Source organism: Pogoniulus pusillus, chromosome 28, assembly GCF_015220805.1.
Source record: "Pogoniulus pusillus isolate bPogPus1 chromosome 28, bPogPus1.pri, whole genome shotgun sequence".
NCBI classification, from domain to species: Eukaryota; Metazoa; Chordata; class Aves; order Piciformes; family Lybiidae; genus Pogoniulus; species Pogoniulus pusillus.
Genome location: NC_087291.1, coordinates 18,122,062 through 18,140,227, shown reverse-complemented (window position 1 = coordinate 18,140,227; position 18,166 = coordinate 18,122,062). Strand labels below are relative to the sequence as shown.

Genomic DNA, 18,166 nt, shown 5'->3' with positions numbered 1-18,166 from the left:
TGCTTCCTCCTCTCTGCCTACCAAGGCATTTGGGGAAACCTGACTGAAGCTCTGGGTTAGGGATGAAAACTGCATCACCTGTGCAGGCTGCGGGAAGCTGGGAGGAGGCAGCAGCTGCCCACACCCTGCAGGGGACAGCGGTGGCAGAGGCAGCTGAGCCCAGGCAGTGCCCGTGGCTGGAAGGGGCTGTGCCAAGGCAGCACCTGCTGCAGGAGACCTGTGCCTCAGCACCTGGGGTGCACTTAGCTTGCACAGTCAGAGGGAAAGGTGGAAACCAGAAGTGTTTACTGTAGTGTGAAGAGGTTTACATGGCCTCTGAGGGGAGATACACAGCCGTGGCAGGGAGGGACTACAACAGGACTGCAAAAACAGAATAGAAAAGACCTGGGGGGGCAATACTAAAAATCCCATCCAATGAGCAATAGAAACTGAGAGCTCAGGTAAAAGGGAGCTCTCAGAAACACTGAGCCACCATAAAACCAACCAGTCCTAGGATTTTTTACTACCACTGAGTAACATAACTACCAGACACTACTACTGCTGCCAGCACAACATGCCCGAGCCCTCTCTGGGTTTCTCTGCAACACTCCCTGCAGGGCACAGAAAAATCCCCAGTCCCTGTCACAGCCCCCACACAGCACAACTGACAGAGAAGCTCAAGAACACAGGCAGCTGTGCTGGCACTCCCTTTTGTTCATGCAGAGGGCAGGGCAGAGCCCTGGGCAGAGCTGCCCTCAACACACCAATGGCTCCCGACAGCGAGCAAAAACAAAGTGCTGGAGAGGAATACTTCACCTCTTGGGCCAGGGTCAACCAACCAACTCTTTTTTCATGACTGGAATCACTCTTGGTGTCCCAGGCAGACTCGGGCAGGTGGCTGGGAAGGGCCCAGCCCCCTGAGCGTTCCCATCTCCTCAGTCTGTCTCTCCCCCCCAGTTCTTACAGATGTGCCTCCTCTCCCCCCTCTCTGTGAGCACCGAGGAGGAAGTGAAGGCTGTCAGACCCCAGGCATGCAACAGCTTTCCTAGCTCAGTGTAACACAGACAAACACAGGTGTTCAAAGACTATGCCACCTAACACTCCAGAGATCACAGCTATCTACAGACCCGTCCAGCCTACGACCCCCAAGCCGAACGTCTGGCTTGGCTTGCAGCCCCCCTGCAGGCATCCACTGACGCGGGGCCGTGACTGCTTATTGCTTCAGCCGGGCTGCTACAAAACAATGTACAAAGTCTGACAACTATGGGCACAGCTTCACACCGGGGAGCTCGCCCAGCCTGCAGAGGCGGCACCGAACCAAGCCTTCGGCACCCCCCCCGCAAGCGGACGCCTTAGTGCAGCTTCAGACTCCGAGAGGAAACGCTTAAGGTTTGGCATCATCTGGCGTTGGCACAGGCTTCTTCTAACACCCAGAAGGTCCTCCACAAACACTTAGGCTGCCAGTCACCAGCACAGGGCAGGAGGCAGCCTCAGCCGATCTGGGCAGCCTTCCTGCCGGCGCAGATGCCCTCTTTGATCTTCATGCACTGCAGGGAGAGCTGCTTCATCCTGCCCTCCAGCGCCAGCCCTTCCGCCGAGCCGCTGCGCCCGCTCCTGCTCCTGCTCGCTCTGTCGCTCGCCTTGTTCTCAGCCCCTTCTGCCCTGTCCCCTGCGGAGAGAGGAGCACAGCAGCGGTGAGACCTGCGCCTGCAGCGCCAGCCTCGGGTGGGTGCCTCTGCAGCTTCCTTTGCCAAAGCATGCCGAAAGAAGGTAAAGTGACAAAAGCATCGGGAGCAAGAAGCTGTAACCAAGCTGAAGTCAGCCTTGTCTTGTGCACCACATCACAGAATCAACCAGGTTGGAAGAGACCTCCAGGAACATCCTGTCCAACCCAGCACCCAGCGCTGGCCATTCAAGTAGACCATGGCACTAAGTGCCTCATCCAGGCTTGGCTTGAACAGCATCAGCCAACTACAGCCCTGCGTGGTGGCAAACCCTCTGGCCCGAAGGGATCTGCCAGCAAGGGCTGGCAGAGCCTGCAAGAGGCTCCCCTGGGCCATGATTTGTTTCCCATTTTCCCTGGAAAGCAGCCTTAGTAATTCCCTCATTTTCAGCAAGCAGGACAGTAATCAAAAACCAATAAAACCCAGATTGTCCTGGACAGAAATGCACCATCAGACCCCCCCCCGAAAGCCACGAGGATCCCAAGCCCCTGCACAGCCAGAGCAGCCCTCCCAGCCCCCAGCCAGAACTAAACCATGGCAGATGCCATCTGTGGGGCACAGCCCCCCCAGGAGCTGCCCTCCCAGGAAGCTCCACCAGCAGGTCAGAGCTGAGGGAGCTGACACCGAGGCCAGGGCAGCTGAGGAGGTTCCCCTGCTCCCTTCTGCAGCTGGAAAGCCTCCTCCCGGGCAGCCCTGCCCAGCCCTGCCTACCTCGCTCGGCCTCGCACTCCGGGGAGGAGGCTCCGCTGCACTCGCTGCGGGGCCCCAGCGCCGGGAAGATGGCCCCGAACTCGGAGAGGGACACGGGGCTGGGCAGCTCCAGGCTGCCAGGTCGGGCGGCAGGAGGGAACGGAGCGGGCACCTCGCAGGGGCTGGTGGGGCCAGAGCTGAAGCTGGACAGCGACTGAGTCTCCGAGTCCTCCTCGGACACCAGGCTGCTGCCGTTGTCATCCTCGAACACCTCCGAGGCTACTGCAAGGGGCAGGACTGCGGTTAGCAAACCCTGGGCGCTCCTCTCCTTCCTGCCCCTCTGCCGAGCCTCGCCCGGCTGCTCCGGCGGCACCACTTCTGCCAGCCGTGCCCTGCAAGACAGCCTGGGGCAGCTGCTCCTCACGCCGAGATGCTCCTGAGGTCCTCACGCTTCCTGCTGCCCCTCTGCCGCTTGGTTCCTTGACTCCAGCCCCCTGTGCCCACCCTAGCCAGCAGCAGCCTGATCCAGCACAGGTTACTGCAGGCACCACTTAGCAGGCACACTGCTCCCAGCCTCTCTGCCCACCCTCACAGCTACAGGGCAGTGTGAACCCCAGGATCTTTTTGGATGAGTCTCACCAAATGACACCGAATTTAAAAAGCCCTCCCCCAGCCCGAGGTGCTTTGCCCTGCTCATCCTCACTCAAAGCAAAGCCCCTCCACTGTGCCTGCCTGTGAGAAGCTGCAGGCTCTCTGTGAGCAGCAGCAGGGGGGACCCATTCAAAGGCTCCATTTTGTGCCATGCACGGGTGCAGACTCTGCCTCTTCCAGCACCTGCTCCCTGTGGGCCGGGGACAGAGGCAGGCCTTGAGGTGCACTGATTTTGCTCCTGTCATACAGCAACCTGAGCGCTGCCCAGGGCACAGCTGCTGTGCCCAGCCCCTGCCCCTGCCCCTGCCCCTGCCCCTGCTGAAGAACCAGCTCCCGCCCCGAGCAGCACGCCTCAGCCCCGCCGCACCCGGCATGCACAAGGTGCAGAGCACCCGCTCAGGATGCCCCTGCAGGGCCAGGAGGGCTCTGTACTCACTGGAGATGGTGTCTGACTCTGGCTTGCTCACTGCCAGGTCTTCCACAGGGGTGCTGCTCCCCTCAGCCCCCACGCCGCAGCCCCGCGGCCCCATGGCAGCAGAGCGTCTCCTCTCGTGGATCTCGTCCGAGATCATCTCCAGGTTTTTCAGGGCAGTCTTGTACTCCCCCTTGGCCAGGGCCAGCTTTGCCTGCAGGTCATCCACTGTTTTCTTCAGTTGCTGGCAGGGAAGACAGGCATTAAATGTGCCTAGTGTGCCCCTGGGACTCAGCTCTGCACAGACAGACCACCAGAACCAGGGCAGAGTGCAGAATTCAAGCGGTGGCACTCGAAGGAGATGGCAGCAGGACAAAGCACAGGAGCCAGGGCTGGGACTGCCTCTGGAGAGTGGCTGTGGCCCCAGCAGAGCACAGAGCAGGGTCCCCTCTTGCTAGCATGCAGGACCTCTCATTAGCACCTGATGCATAAAGCACAGGAGAAAGCCCCAAAGCAAAAAGCAGAAGCAAACCCCAGAGATTCCCAACTCCAAGAAGCGAGGGCAGGTACATGGGGCTGGCTGATGCTAGCAGCAGGCTTCAAACAGCCTTCCAGCACACCAGGAGTCAGAGCCTCAGCTCTCTATCTTTACAAGGTGCTCAGCAAATTGCTCCAGAGGCTCTGAATGGGTTTTGCACAGAAACACAGCAGCTGGCGGAGCACTCTGGGTGCAATTTCAGTGCTGACTACAAGCAGCAGAGTTTCAGGTGGCTCTCAGCTCCATACCTACCTCTAGCTGGACATAATACTTGGCCTTCAGTTCAAAGTAAGGTCTGTGGAGAAACAAGAAACAAAGGTTTACAACACTGAGGCTGCACTGGGGAGGGGGTTCCCTCTGCAGCTATTTTGTGTTCCACTGCAAGGCCCAGAGGCTGCTGTCCAGGTGGGCAGAACACCCAAGGTGTGCCCTTGGTGGCACTCCTTTCCCCTCCATACACCCATTTCTTGTGGGCCTTTTGCCCTAAATTGCATTATTCTGGGGTTTGGAGCTGACAGCATCATTCCCTCAGGCTGAGACTCAGCCACCAAGTGCAGCTCCAGGCACAGGATCCTTTGTGTCCATCTAACCACAGAACACACAGCACACAGAGACCAGGCACAGGATCCTCTCTGTGTCCATCTGACTGCAGAGCACACAGGGACCCGGCACAGGATCCTCCCTGTGCCCATCTGACTGTGTTGCAAACAGCACACACAGACCAATTTCATCCAAAAGTCATTTTGAGCTGGAGGGGATTAGGAGCTAACCACAGCAAGCAGATTGTTCAGACCAGCTAAAGTCTGGAAACATAAAGAAAGTGGCTGGGAAATGGAAAGAGGATTAAGAACTGGTTACAAACAGGGCCAGCATTTAACCAGGCTGTGTGCAGAGAGCTGTTTCGCTCTCTGCAGCAGCACACATCAGATGCAGACAGCTTACTGAGGACACTTCTGCTCTCTGAAGTGTGCTCCTGTCCCCAGCAGCAGGAAAGAAACAAGGCTGCTGGGCAGGAGGCTGCTGGTGCAGTCTCACCCTTCTGGGTTTCTGTCCCTTGCTTTGTTCCTCTCCTCACTGAAAATAAGAATTGAACTACAAACAATCCTGTGCTGCAAAACCTTCACACAGGGCTCTGGGGGCAACATCTGTGTGAATCCCACCAGCCTGCTTTGCAAGTCACACAGCACCACAAAGATCAAGAGCACAGAGATGCCCAGGAAAGGCTTCCTAGCCCATGCAGCTCACCTGTCTAATAGGTCAGGAGCCTCAAAAGGCACTTAGGACAAACACAGGGCTGGGATCAGCAGCAGAGCTGCTGTGAGGCTGCCACAGGCAGGCAGGAGCCCAAAGGTACAGGGGGTAACACAAGTCTGGAACCCCCAGAAGCAGCACTTCCCACCTCACCACTCCTCTCATCTCCAAACATAAGACATACTTGGATTTATTGATGGCTCTTTTCAGCTTCTTCTCCAGCTGCTTCATCCTGCCCATGGCAGCATTGTACTTGGCTGCTGTCTCCTTGTGAACCAGCTCACTTCTTGTCTTGGTCTGCTCTGCCTCCATCACCTTCAGGAGGGAAAACACAGGTTGAGTGGCAAGACCCAATGAGCCATTCCTTATCATTTTCATTAACAGCATGCTCAGAATCTCTCTGCTCAGCTCCCACCAGGAAAAGGGAAGCTATAGAGGGCAAGGCTTGTGTGAGAAAGAAACCTTTTGCATCCCACCTAACACCACAACTGGGGACAAAATGTCCTTTATAGACTGGTAACCAAGCTTTTGGTCCCAGTCAGCCAAGAGGCAGTGTTGGCTAATGAAAGGCTCTCTGCTTCCACCCCCAGCCCTGCCTCGGAGGTGCTCCTGCTTCTTTCTCACACAAATGCTCAGGGAAGAAGGGCAAACAAAAGAGATAAGAGAGAGGCAAGATGAGTAAAGCAGGAAGAGAGAATCAAGGATGCCAGGGACTGCTTTTAAGCCCTGCCTCTCCATGCTGAATCTCTCTGGGGCAGGGAGGGCCGTGGGGACCTCTGTTGTTTCCTGCAGAGACTTCCCCCCTCCCCAGGCACTTCTACCTGCAGGAGGTGTCCTTCTCCCTGCAGCACAGAAGCACCCACACGTTTTGCACTGACAGATGGCACTGCAGGGTGTAAGAGCAAAGGGAGCTCCACGAGCCAAACTGAAGCCCAGGGGGAGCAGGCAGCATGCCTCCTGCCTCCTGCCTCCCCCCTGCCTCGGAAAAGGCCTCATGTTCAAGAGCCAAAACATTCCTCCTCCCTGCCAGCATTTCTGAGCTGAGCATACCTCAGGAATGAGTGCAAAAGCAGAACCTTTGGAGGACTGCAGATTGCATCAGCAGTCAGGAATTAGCAACTCCATGAAGCATCTTCCCTCCTGCAACAGTTTTGTCTGGGACTCAGCACCTGGCAGTGCTTTCCTTTTGTGCACTCCTGTGTGCTGCTGGTCAAAATCAGTCACGTTTGAAGGTCTCTCCCCTTCGTCCCTCCGAAGTTCTCCATCTCTGGAGCGCAAAACACTGCTCCAAGAGTGGGTTTGCAGGTGGCAGTAGAGGAATGCTGCTTCTTAAGCCTCAGCTGCAGTCTTCTCCACCAGCAATTCCTAACCCAGTTCCAAGTCACCTGTCTGAGCTCACAGCCATGCTGCCAGGCAAGGACAACTTCTGCTCTAGCAGACCTCATCCTCCCACCTGTGTCCTTTCACAGCTTGGTATGGAACCAGGATGATTTCTCCCCCTTGGCACTCCACTTACTCCATTCACCCCCACCCAAAACTAAGGACAGGCTGAGGGAGCTGGGGGGTGCAGCCTGCAGAGGAGAAGGCTCCAGGGGCACCTCAGAGCTGCTGCCAGTGCCTGAAGGCATCCTGCAGCAAGGCTGCAGAGGGACTTGTGCTGAGGGGCTCTGAGCCAGGCCAAGGGGGAATGGTTTGGAGCTGAGGCAGATCAGGGGGAGAGTGGAGCTGAGGCAGAAGTTGTTGAGTGTGAGGGTAGTGAGAGCCTGGCCCAGGCTGCCCAGGGAGGCTGTGGTTGCCTCCTGCCTGGGGGTGTTGCAGGCCAGGATGGATGAGGCCTTGAGCAGCTAAGTCAAGCTGAGAGGTGTCCCTGGGCATGGTGGGGAGGTTGGAGCAGAGGAGCTCTGAGCTCCCTCCCAGCCTGAGTCCTTCTGTGATTCTGAGCACTGCAATAACTGCAAGCCCTGACCCCAGCAGGCATTCACTCTGCTCCTGAAGAAGCTCCAGAATCCCATCCCACCAAGCACACACTGCACCTGCTCTGTGTGGACTCCCAGCAGTACTTCCATCCTTCTTGGCTCCAGCCCCAGCCTCAAGCTCTCCACCATAGTCAGTTAAAAATCACAGAGCAGACTTTAGGCAGCCCTGGCAGAAGCTGCTGTGCCCTGGGCAGGTGCAGCTGGGTGCTTTCTGGGTGACCTGGATAAGAAGCTTTGCACTCAAGGTGCCATCAGCTGCTCTGCCCAATTCAGCTTGTGCCCAGGAGATGTCATTACCACAGTCAATAAACCTAAGGTTCCCATCCAGTGCTCAGCTGGAACCAGCACAGACCTTCTGGAGCACATCAGCTCCCTGACAAGCAGATGTTCTGCCCTCAGCAATGGCACCAGCACCACCAGCATGGCTCCAACAAACGTGGCCAGCTCCTGCTCTGCATCACTGGCTTGGCCCATCTCAAGTGACCTCCCTGGGCAGCCCATTCCAACGGCCAGGCACAACCAGCACAGTCCCAGCAGCAGCCCAAGACTCAAATCCTTTAAAGCTCCCTCAGAGCTTTCTCTGTCTCCATCTCCTCCAAGCCATGGATCTGGAGCTTTCAGAACCCAGGAAGACAAAGCGTGGGGAAGGCAGAGCCCGGGGCAGGGCTGAGCTGGTCCTTACCCTCTGAGTGGCGTGGTTGAGCATCTCCTGCCAGGCAGAGTCGAACTGGCGCTTGTCGTCCTCCAGCAGCCGCTGCTCGGCGAGGGAAATGGTCTCCTTGGCAGCACGCAGCACCTCAGTGGCCCTCTGGAAGTCCTGAGTCGCCCTCTGAGCTTCCAGCTGGGCCTGCAAAGGAGAAGTTGGAGTGAGAGGCGAAGGGACCACTGATGGTCGCGCTGAGCAGCGCCGGTGCCGGGATGCGAGCGCCGGTGCCGGGATGCGAGCGCCGGTGCCGGGATGCGAGCGCCGGTGCCGGGATGCGAGCGCCGGTGCCGGGATGCGAGCGCCGGTGCCGGGATGCGAGCGCCGGTGCCGGGATGCGAGCGCCGGTGCCGGGATGCGAGCGCCGCCGCACTGCCGCCGAGGCTCCCCAGCCTTTCAGTCCCCTCTGGAGCAAGCGCCGCTGCGGGAGCGGCTCCCACCCAGACAGGGCATCTGCAGGCAGCTGCCTCGGGGTGTGCAGCCAGAGCTCACGGCCCACGGCCTGCACAGAGAGCTGATGGAGGCTCCACCAGCACGGAACACGGCCAGGGGAAAGGCAACAGCAAACCTGCAGCGTGTCAGGAACACGCAGGGAGTGGCGCTCCCCGGGCTCAGCCAGGGTGGGCTTTGAGCCAGCGGGCACGAATCACCCTGAGGAAGTGTGGCAGCAGCTCTGCATTGCTGCACAGCACGAAGAGGGTTTCTCAGAGGGTGGCTGCTAGTTCTGCAGGGCTCTGCTTTGCTCTGGCCGGGGCTCAGCTGGTGCAGCAGGTCCCCAGAGCACAGGCACTGAGGTGACCAAGGGCATGTAAAGCACAGCTGAAGGCTCTGAGAGGCTCTTTGGAAGCTGCTGCTTTCTCTTCACTAAAGTAACACAAAGCCTGAGCTGGCAGGAAGCACTTCCCACTGCCTGCATGGGGCAGAGGAGAAACCTTTTGGTGAGCCATATGGGTCTGGCTGTGAGAGAAGACTCCTCCAAACGTGCCCCTGCCAGCAGGGCAAGCACAGCTTTGACACCATCTCAACGACCTCTTTTCTTCTGAGCTCCAACCAGTTCTCTGAGACAGTGCATCGCAGACCACCTTCAGCTCTCCTGAAGCTTTGAACAAGGCTCTCAGGCTACCCAAATCCCCCTGAGCAGTCCCCTGCTGCAGGCTGCAGCCAGCTCCAGTGCCCCAGGTCCCTAAGGGAGCAGCAAGCCCTGCTCAGCCCAAGCAAGGAGCGCAGCCAGCAAAGCAGGGCTGTGCTGCAGGATCCAGCAGTGTCACAGTGCCAGCAGTGCCACCCCGGCCTGCAGTGCTGCCCTTCAGCACCAGCGACAAGACTCCAGCGTTGGATGGAGTTGACTCTGCGGCCAGCAGAGAGCGAATCTCCGTGAGCAGCTGCTTTGTGCCCAAGGCACTGCGCTCTCTGCTGGGCACCACTGCCAGCTCTCACACACAGGCTTGCAAACATGCACCTGCCACTCGGTTTGCCTTCAGGAACACTGACTCTGTCTTCAGTTGCAACCATAGCAGCACCTTGAGGTGGATGCACAAACACTCTGTCTAGCTCACAGCCTTCACCTGGACCCTTCCACATGATCTGCTTCATCGACTTCCATCTCAAGGAGTATTTGGGAGCTGTTTTGCACTGAGACACCACCCCTCAAAGGCAAGCTTCACACTCAGTTAGCTGAGCACCCAGCACTGTGACACCACCCCTCAAAGGCAAGCTTCACACTCCGTTAGCTGAGCACCCAGCACTGTGAAGGCACTGCTCACACTTCAGTGATTCTCCAGTTTGTCACCCCGGGGGATGTCTTTGCCCTGACAGGACAGAACGGTGTGCAGAACTTCACATGTCAGGGCACACAGAGGAGGAGGCTGAGGCTGCAACAGCAGAAAGGACTCTGACACACACAGTGTCAGATGAAGTCTTAGGAAGCACTGAATTGTCAGGGTTGGAAGGGACCTCAAGGACCAACGAGTTCCAACCCCCCTGCCATGGGCAGGGGCAACTGCCACTAGATCAATTTGCCCAGAGCCACATCAGCCTGGCCTTAAAACATCCAAGGATGGGACTTCCACTACCTCACTGGTGGCAAAGGAAGAGATTTTAGTGTGAAGCAAGGGTAGGCAGCTGGGAAGGGGCTAAAAGTCCCCAATACAACAAGGGAAATTAGTAGAACTGTGGTGAATTTCCCCAGCAAACAGCCAGCTCCTCCTTCTCAGCACCTTCACCCTCGAGACACCAGCTGCTGGTAAAGGTCATGGAAAAAGCCCTTCCCTTCTTGCCTCCTGGCAGGGCAGACAGACTCCTGATTTAAACACAAGGCTCAAAAGGAAATCCAGCCCACAAGGTTTCCCTCACAACACCCTGAAATAGCAGCAAGCTCTTCTTGCTTCCTTCCCCCTGCCACCGAGAGGTGCTCCACCTCCCTGGACAGCCCATTCCACTCTCTCCATGAAAAACTCTTCCCTAATGTCCAATCTAAACCTCCCCAGCCTCAGCTTGAGGCCATTCCCCCTTGTTCTGTCTCCAGTCACCTGTGAGCAGAGCCCAGCAGCAGCCACTGGAATGGGCTGCCCAGGGCGGGGGTGGAGTTGCTGTGCCTGGAGGTGTTGGATGGATGCCTGGCTGGGGCACTCAGTGCCATGGTCTGGTTGCTTGGCCAGGCCTGGGTGCTAGGTTGGGCTGGCTGAGCTTGGAGCTCTCTGCCAAGCTGGGTGATTCTATAATATCCCTAAGCACCACAAAAGGCAGGGGAGGAAAACAGCCCCAAGTCCTTTCTAAAGCGCAGTGGCTCTGCAGGGCAGCAGCTCACAGGCAGACTTTCAGGGCAGCAGACACAGGCCTCTGCCTGTTCTCTCCCCAAGCACAAAGCTGTGCTCTTTAACTAGGAAATGCAATTTTCTGCCTGCTCCATGTGGCTTTTATTGCCCCAGGCCCCCTCTGTAGCCAGACCTCTTGCCTGGCTCAGCTAATAGAGGACTTCTCCCACTCTACCACACACAGCTGCCACCTTCTGTGCTAACATCCACCCAGACACATGCTCCTCTTCTTCATTTCATCTGCTCTCCAGGTTTTGGCTCTGCCTACCCTGTCACACAGGGCTGCAGGGTATCACTGGCACAAAACTGATGCCTCACGGCCACAGCGTTCCCCAGAGGCCAGCTGACACCTAACACCCCCTGGCAGACCCTGCCCAGCCTCTGCCCCCTGGGCACACAGGCACAGCTTGCAGCCAAGCCAGAAATAGCTGCAGAGGGTACAGAACTGCTACAGAGCTTCTGCCCTGGGTCAGCCTCCCTCAGCAGGGAGAAGCTGAACTCCTGGGCAGATGTCAACAGCACAACCAGCAGCTTTCCCGGGCAGCAGAGCTGCTCTATTCAAGCCTGGCTTCTTATTCACCCAGCTGAGCCCAACCACCCCACACTGCCAGGGATGCCACTCCCCATGGCAGCTCCTCTGCCCCACTGCCAGTAGAAGGCAGGAACAAGCCCCATTTGTGAAGCCCGTGCCAGCTGGAGTGAGTGGCACACAGCAGCTGCTCAGAGCAGGGCACCAGCACCCCATGCGCTGCCCAGGGCCTCTGCCGGGACAGGCACTTGTTTGTCCCTGGGACACAGCCTCTCCCCCTCACTAACCTTTAAACAACGCTGTAATTGCCACCAGCCAGCACGGGCTGGCTCCCCACCCGCCAGATAACGCAACTGCGCCTCGGGCACACCCTTCAGTGGCAGCCCCACTCTGGCTCCCCACCACGCTGCCCACCGTGCCCCCGTGGGTAGTTCGTGTGAAGTCCAACAGGGAGCAGGTTTTTAACAGGAGCTTCCCTACATCAGTCTCCTCCCAGAGCTGGTGGCACTGCCTTGTCTTCAGGGATCACCCTGGGCACTGCCTGCACCACAGCACCCTGCACCCTGCACCACAGCACCCTGCACCCTGCGCCACAGCACCCTGCACCCTGCGCCACAGCACCCTGCACCCTGCGCCACAGCACCCTGCGCCACAGCACCCTGCACCACAGCACCCTGCACCACAGCACCCTGCACCCTGCACCACAGCACCCTGCGCCACAGCACCCTGCACCCTGCGCCACAGCACCCTGCACCACAGCACCCTGCGCCACAGCACCCTGCACCCTGCGCCACAGCACCCTGCGCCACAGCACCCTGCACCCTGCGCCACAGCACCCTGCGCCACAGCACCACAGCACCCTGCACCACAGCACCCTGCGCCACAGCACCCTGCACCCTGCGCCACAGCACCCTGCACCCTGCGCCACAGCACCCTGCACCCTGCGCCACAGCACCCTGCAGCCTGCGCCACAGCACCCTGCACCCTGCGCCACAGCACCACAGCACCCTGCGCCACAGCACCCTGCACCCTGCGCCACAGCACCCTGCACCCTGTGCCACAGCACCCTGCACCCTGCGCCACAGCACCCTGCGCCACAGCACCCTGCACCCTGCGCCACAGCACCCTGTGCCACAGCACCCTGCGCCCTGCACCACAGCACCCTGCACCCTGCACCACAGCACCCTGCACCCTGCACCACAGCATCCTGCACCACAGCACCCTGTGCCACAGCACCCTGCGCCACAGCACCCTGCGCCCTGCACCACAGCACCCTGCACCCTGCGCCACAGCACCCTGCACCCTGCGCCACAGCACCCTGCACCCTGCGCCACAGCACCCTGCGCCACAGCACCCTGCGCCCTGCGCCACAGCACCCTGCGCCACAGCACCCTGCGCCCTGCGCCACAGCACCCTGCACCACAGCACCCTGCACCCTGCACCACAGCACCCTGCACCCTGCGCCACAGCACCCTGCACCCTGCGCCACAGCACCCTGCGCCACAGCACCCTGCGCCCTGCGCCACAGCACCCTGCACCACAGCACCCTGCACCCTGCACCACAGCACCCTGCACCCTGCACCACAGCACCCTGCACCCTGCGCCACAGCACCCTGCGCCCTGCGCCACAGCACCCTGCGCCACAGCACCCTGCGACACAGCACCCTGCGCCACAGCACCCTGCGCCACAGCACCCTGCGCCACAGCACCCTGTGCCACAGCACCCTGCGCCACAGCACCCTGCGCCCTGCACCACAGCACCCTGCACCACAGCACCCTGCACCCTGCACCACAGCACCCTGCACCCTGCACCACAGCACCCTGCACCCTGCGCCACAGCACCCTGCACCCTGCGCCAGCTTCTGGCAGGGCTGAAGGCAGCAGATCACTGCTCCCTGACCGCAGGTACACAACCACCTCCTGCCTTGCCCACCAGTGCCACCGGCTCAGCAGATCAGAGTCTGCAGGGGGAAGGAGTTCAGTGCTTGCTGCAGCATCCACAGCAACATGCTGCTGAGTGCTGCCCTTCTCCCTCAGTCCCTGTCAATGCAGCTGGCAGGCAGGAACCAGGGCAGCAAGCAGCCGGATGTCAACACAAGGACCTACAATGCTCAATAACCCTCACAACGCTCAGCACAGCTGCATCCCCGGCAAAGACTACAGCAAAGTGAATGCTTCTCAGCACTAATGGGCAGCAACAGCCCCAGGCAGCAGCTTGGAAGTTCAGGCTGCACATTAAAAAAGTCTTTCTTACCAGGAGGGCAACATGAAGGAGAGCCTGAGAGCTGCAGGGGAAGGGAGCCTGAGAGCTGCAGGGGAAGGGAGCCTGAGAGCTGCAGGGGAAGGGAGCCTGAGAGCTGCAGGGGAAGGGAGCCTGAGAGCTGCAGGGGAAGGGAGCCTGAGAGCTGCAGGGGAAGGGAGCCTGAGAGCTGCAGGGGAAGGGAGCCTGAGAGCTGCAGGGGAAGGGAGCCTGAGAGCTGAGTTTCTCCAAAGTGTTCTCATTTGTGCTCACATCCTTTTTGCATCCCACACAGCAGAATCAAGCAGCTGAAGCAGGAGGTGCAGAACACAGGATGGAAACTCAGCTCCTCCAAAGCTCATTCTGGAGGTACCCACAGAGAGTCACGTCTTGTGTTCTCTATCCTGTCCCTTAGGTCACAAACCTCCATCTCTGGAGGCTTTCAAGACGTGGCAAAGCCACGGCTGCTGCAGCCCAGCACGGGTGACAGCTGAGCTTTGGGCAGGAGGCTGGGCTCAGACGGCCTCCAGAGGTCCTGCTCCAGCAGCATTTCTATCGACCACCACCTCCTTCTTTTCTTGGTTTGTCAGAATAAAAGAGCATTGCTGCCACAGAGGAGCAGCAGTGCTGAGTGCTCTCCTAGACTCTCAGAATGCTCAGCCCAGTGATGGGAGCTAGGGGGTGGGGGGTTGCTTGCTTAAGGACCATGACCTTCCTTTCCCCTCTCCCTACAGACTAAGAACCCCAAGCCAAATCAGAACAGAGAGGCAGCAACAAACCAGAAGCCTCTTCTTGCTGCAGGCTGTGTACAGATGCTTACAAACAACTTTCAAGACCCAAAAGCTGGGCAGTGACCTCCTTCTGACGGATCCCTGAGGCTTTGGGAGCTATAGGTTAATCTGTGATGATTGTTTGCCCTGCTGCCAGCAAGCAGAGGCTCTCAGGCTCTGCAATACCCTTCTGCTCTCCAAGCTGCTTGTGGCAAAGCTCTGAAGTTGAACATGAGCTAAACTTCGCCTTTTCAAATCAGGCCTGAAGATCTGTTTGGGTGGAGAAGACGAAGAGGGAGGGAGAAGGTGGAAATCAGCCCTGCTAGAGCTTTTTGGAACACAACCCACCTCCAGCAGGCTGCTTAAGCAGTGAAATGCCTGTGGAATCTGGGTGGGGGGTGGGGTGGAAGGGAGCTTTGGAGATCATCACGTCCAACCCCCCGGCCAGAGCAGAGTCACATAGGAACGGGGCCAGGTGGGGTTGAAAGTCTCTGCTTTCTGAGTAGCTGTCTTGCTCCTGTGCTGGGCTTTGTGGCCCCATCCATGCATCCTCCTCTCCCCTTCTTACACCTTGGCACAGAGCCGAGCTGACTCCTGGCTCTAAGCTTCCAGGCAAACCTGCAGCCTGTGGAAAGGGCCAGGGAACCTGAGCAGACCTACAGGGCATGTTCTGGGAGGCACCCAGCTCTGTGCCAACGCTAGAGGAGAACTTCAACCCCCTTTGGACAGGGTCACAAACCTTATCCAAGGGGCAGAAAGTCCAGGGCACAACCAGCAGCTCCCTTCATTAGCTCCTGCAGCAGAGTCAGCACAGTTGGGTCTCCTCCCAGACAGGATCCCACCTCCCCTAGCAGCTAAAGATAACATTCTCTGAAATGCTGCCAGGATGAGCCCTGGGCTGGGCCCAACGAGCAGCTGCCAGCCCTTCCTTCTCTCCTCTCTGGAGGCTCCCAAGGACCATGTGAAGCAAGGGCAAGGACATCACCCCCAAGCTGACCACCACCACGGTGCACCCTGTCATCTGAAGCCCACGGGAGGCCTCTCTGTTCTTCACTGATGTCCTCCTTGCCTCTCAGGGCAGCAGGTGCCAAGCAAAGCAGGTACAGAGGGTACTGCCCCGACCTGGAGCCAGCCAGGCTCAGATGTGAGCTGCTATTTTTAACAGATGAGCCTGCCTGTGCCTGCAGTCTCCTGAAATAGCCTTTACTGGTGGGTCAGGAGAGATGGGGGGGGGACAGCAAGAGAAGAAAGCAAAGCAACCTTTCCTTTTGATGACAGCTGTGCAAAGTGCTCCTGCTGAGCAGAGGAAGCCACAATCTGACTCTCCTGAGAAGCTCAGCCCAGGAGCTGAGCAAAGCATCCACACCCACTCCCAGCCTGAACCAGAGCCGGGGACAGAACTGCCTCACTGCAAGAGCACAGCAACAGCAGCAAAAGCTGAACCAAAAGCAACACTGCCAGGGCTTGCCTCTGGGTTAGGGGCCCCAGGAAGGCAGGGGCTGGGTGGGAGTATGTTTTGATCAGATGTTTTTGCAGCAGAAGCAAAGCAGAAAGGCCAAATCCTCCTGCGCAGCTCAGCCCCAAGCTCACAGCGATGACGTGGGGCCAGCAGTGCTTTCGTGGCTGACCCCTCTCACCCACTGACCCCTCTCACCACTGACCCCTCTCACCACTGACCCCTCTCACCCAGTGGCCCCAGGGAGCTTTCACTTCCCTCACTGAGCTGGGCTCTGCAGCTGCCTGACAGCTCCACCTCACATGGGAACCAGCGTCACAGAACGCTCTGGGTCGGAAGGGACCTCCAAAGCTCACCCAGTCCAAGCCTCCTGCAGTCAGCAGGGACATCAGAGCAGGCTGCCCAGAGCCCTGCTGAGCCTCACCTTGAACATCCCCAACCACCTCCCAGTCAGGAGGCACAGGACTCATTCCCCATCCCGGGGATGGATGCCACAGAGCAGACTCGCTTCTACACGGCATGCTGCCCAGGGCAGGCTGGCCTCAGGAGGGAGCTCACCTCTCTCACTCCTGCTCAGGCTCCTCCAGTCCCCGCCCCACAAAGTGCCAGCTCAGCAGTGGCTAAGACAGTCCCTGCCTCAGAGAATCAAACCTACACTCCTGGTTACATCATTGATGTTTCCTGGCATCCTCACTCTTCTTCCCCCCCTACCTTTGGGCAAGACATGCCCAACATTTAGAACCTTCTGGACTACAGGAATTCCACACTGCTCCAAGGCGCTCACTGCTTGCTTACCCGGATCCACAGATCACATCAGGTTGGTAGGGACCTACAAATCTCACCTTGTCCTGCAGTCAGCAGGGACACCTCCAGCTAGCTCAGGCGGCTCAGGGCCACCTGCCTCAGGCAGACACACAGCCCCCTGCCCCCTTCTTCCCCTGAGCGTGCCCAGGAGAGCAGGCGATGGCGGGGGGAGCCGGACGGCCAAAGGCACAGCCACACACACGCCCCTGGCACAGAAACACACCGAAACCTGAGCCACCACGGAGCTGCCTCGGCAGGAGCTGCAGCAGCTCTGCAGAGAACAGCAATGTCAGCCCTCAAAGCAGCCCCCCCCAGAGCCAAATGTGACTGCTCTGCTGCCACAGACAGTGCCTTGTTTGCCCCTGCCACCGCTCCGGAGCACTGAGGGACCAGTTCTGTCACAGCAAAGTTCCACCCTGGAACAGCCCAGGCTGAGGCTCCCTTGGCACACGTTGCACAAACAAGATGCTACAGGACTTTCTCGTGGGAGAGTTGGTTTGTTTTGAGCTCAGTCTGCTGCCAGCACAGCATTGCACAAGACAGGGATCAGGGTGAGTAGAGAAAAGGCCTCGAGGTCCTCAAGCTCCTCTAGGGAAGCTGTTTTTTGCTGACCTCACATCAGTGCCCTCATACCTCTTTACTGAGCTTTATCTTCACAGATGAAGCATTTCCAGCAGAGGTTCATGCTGGTGCCAGCTCCTTGACACAGCTGAGCACAGCTCAGGGCACTCGTCCTGCGACTGACATCCTAAACCCCACTGCCCCTGGGCAGCTCCAGCCCTGGCACTAACTGCACAGCTCCTTGCTCCCAGAAGACTTCAGTTTATGAGCCACATTTGTACTGCCCTTTACTAGGAAGAGCAAACACGAGCTGACATTTCCCTTTCCCCACAAGTGCAGCCTTGCCTTGTGAGCTCATCATTTAACCCATGTGCTTCAAGCACCCAGAGCTCTGCTGGTGCTCCCAGGCAGCCCCAGAACCACACAAGGGTTTGGGTGGGAAGGGAGCTCCAAAGCCCATCCAGTCCAAGCCCCTGCACTCAGCAGGGACATCCTCCACTACAGCAGCTTGCTCACAGCCTGCTCCAGCCTCACCTTCAACAGCTCCAGCCATGGGGCCTCAACCACCTCCCTGGGCAGCCTGTGGCAGTGCTCCAGCAGCCTCCTGCTGCACAACTTGTTCCTCATCTCCAGTCTCAATCTGCTCTGCTCTCATTCCAAACCATTGCCCTGGTCCTGTCCCTGCAGGCCTTTGCAAACAGTCCCTCTGCAGCCTGCTTGCAGCCCCTTCAGCTGAAGAGAGCCTTCTCCTCTGCAGGCTGCACAGCCCCAGCTCCCCCAGGCTGTCCCTGCAGCAGAGCTGGCTCCAGCCCCAGGATCACTTTCCTGGCAGGCTCTGTGCTCTCCAAGAGCCAGCAGGAGCTTCAAAAGGCAGAAAGCTCTCACCTGCCTGGCCACCCTCCGTGCTTCCCAGTAAGGTTTGGAGTCTTCCACAGCTTTTCCAATCTTCTTGACCAGTTCATCCAGTTTCACTGTCGCTTCAACCAGCACGGAGCGGAACTTCTGGCGGGCATCCTTCAGAGCATGGCAGAAAGGAAAGGAAGGGCACACAGAGGTTAGAGCTGTGAAGT

General features: G+C 58.6%; 1 protein-coding gene across 1 annotated transcript in view; it reads right to left on the bottom strand.

Moving 5' to 3' along the window:
* Nucleotides 1–262: 262 nt before the first annotated feature.
* The window catches only part of SH3BP5 (SH3 domain binding protein 5), a 26,278-nt gene continuing 8,374 nt past the window's right edge, over nucleotides 263–18,166 (bottom strand). The window contains exons 3-9 of the mRNA XM_064167244.1: nucleotides 17,982–18,110; nucleotides 7,904–8,068; nucleotides 5,430–5,560; nucleotides 4,247–4,289; nucleotides 3,481–3,700; nucleotides 2,415–2,675; nucleotides 263–1,648 (exon numbers count right to left, since the gene is read on the bottom strand). Coding sequence (XP_064023314.1) covers nucleotides 1,470–1,648; nucleotides 2,415–2,675; nucleotides 3,481–3,700; nucleotides 4,247–4,289; nucleotides 5,430–5,560; nucleotides 7,904–8,068; nucleotides 17,982–18,110 — 1,128 coding nt within the window. The 3' untranslated portion in view covers nucleotides 263–1,469. The remainder of the gene's footprint in view (nucleotides 1,649–2,414; nucleotides 2,676–3,480; nucleotides 3,701–4,246; nucleotides 4,290–5,429; nucleotides 5,561–7,903; nucleotides 8,069–17,981; nucleotides 18,111–18,166) is intronic.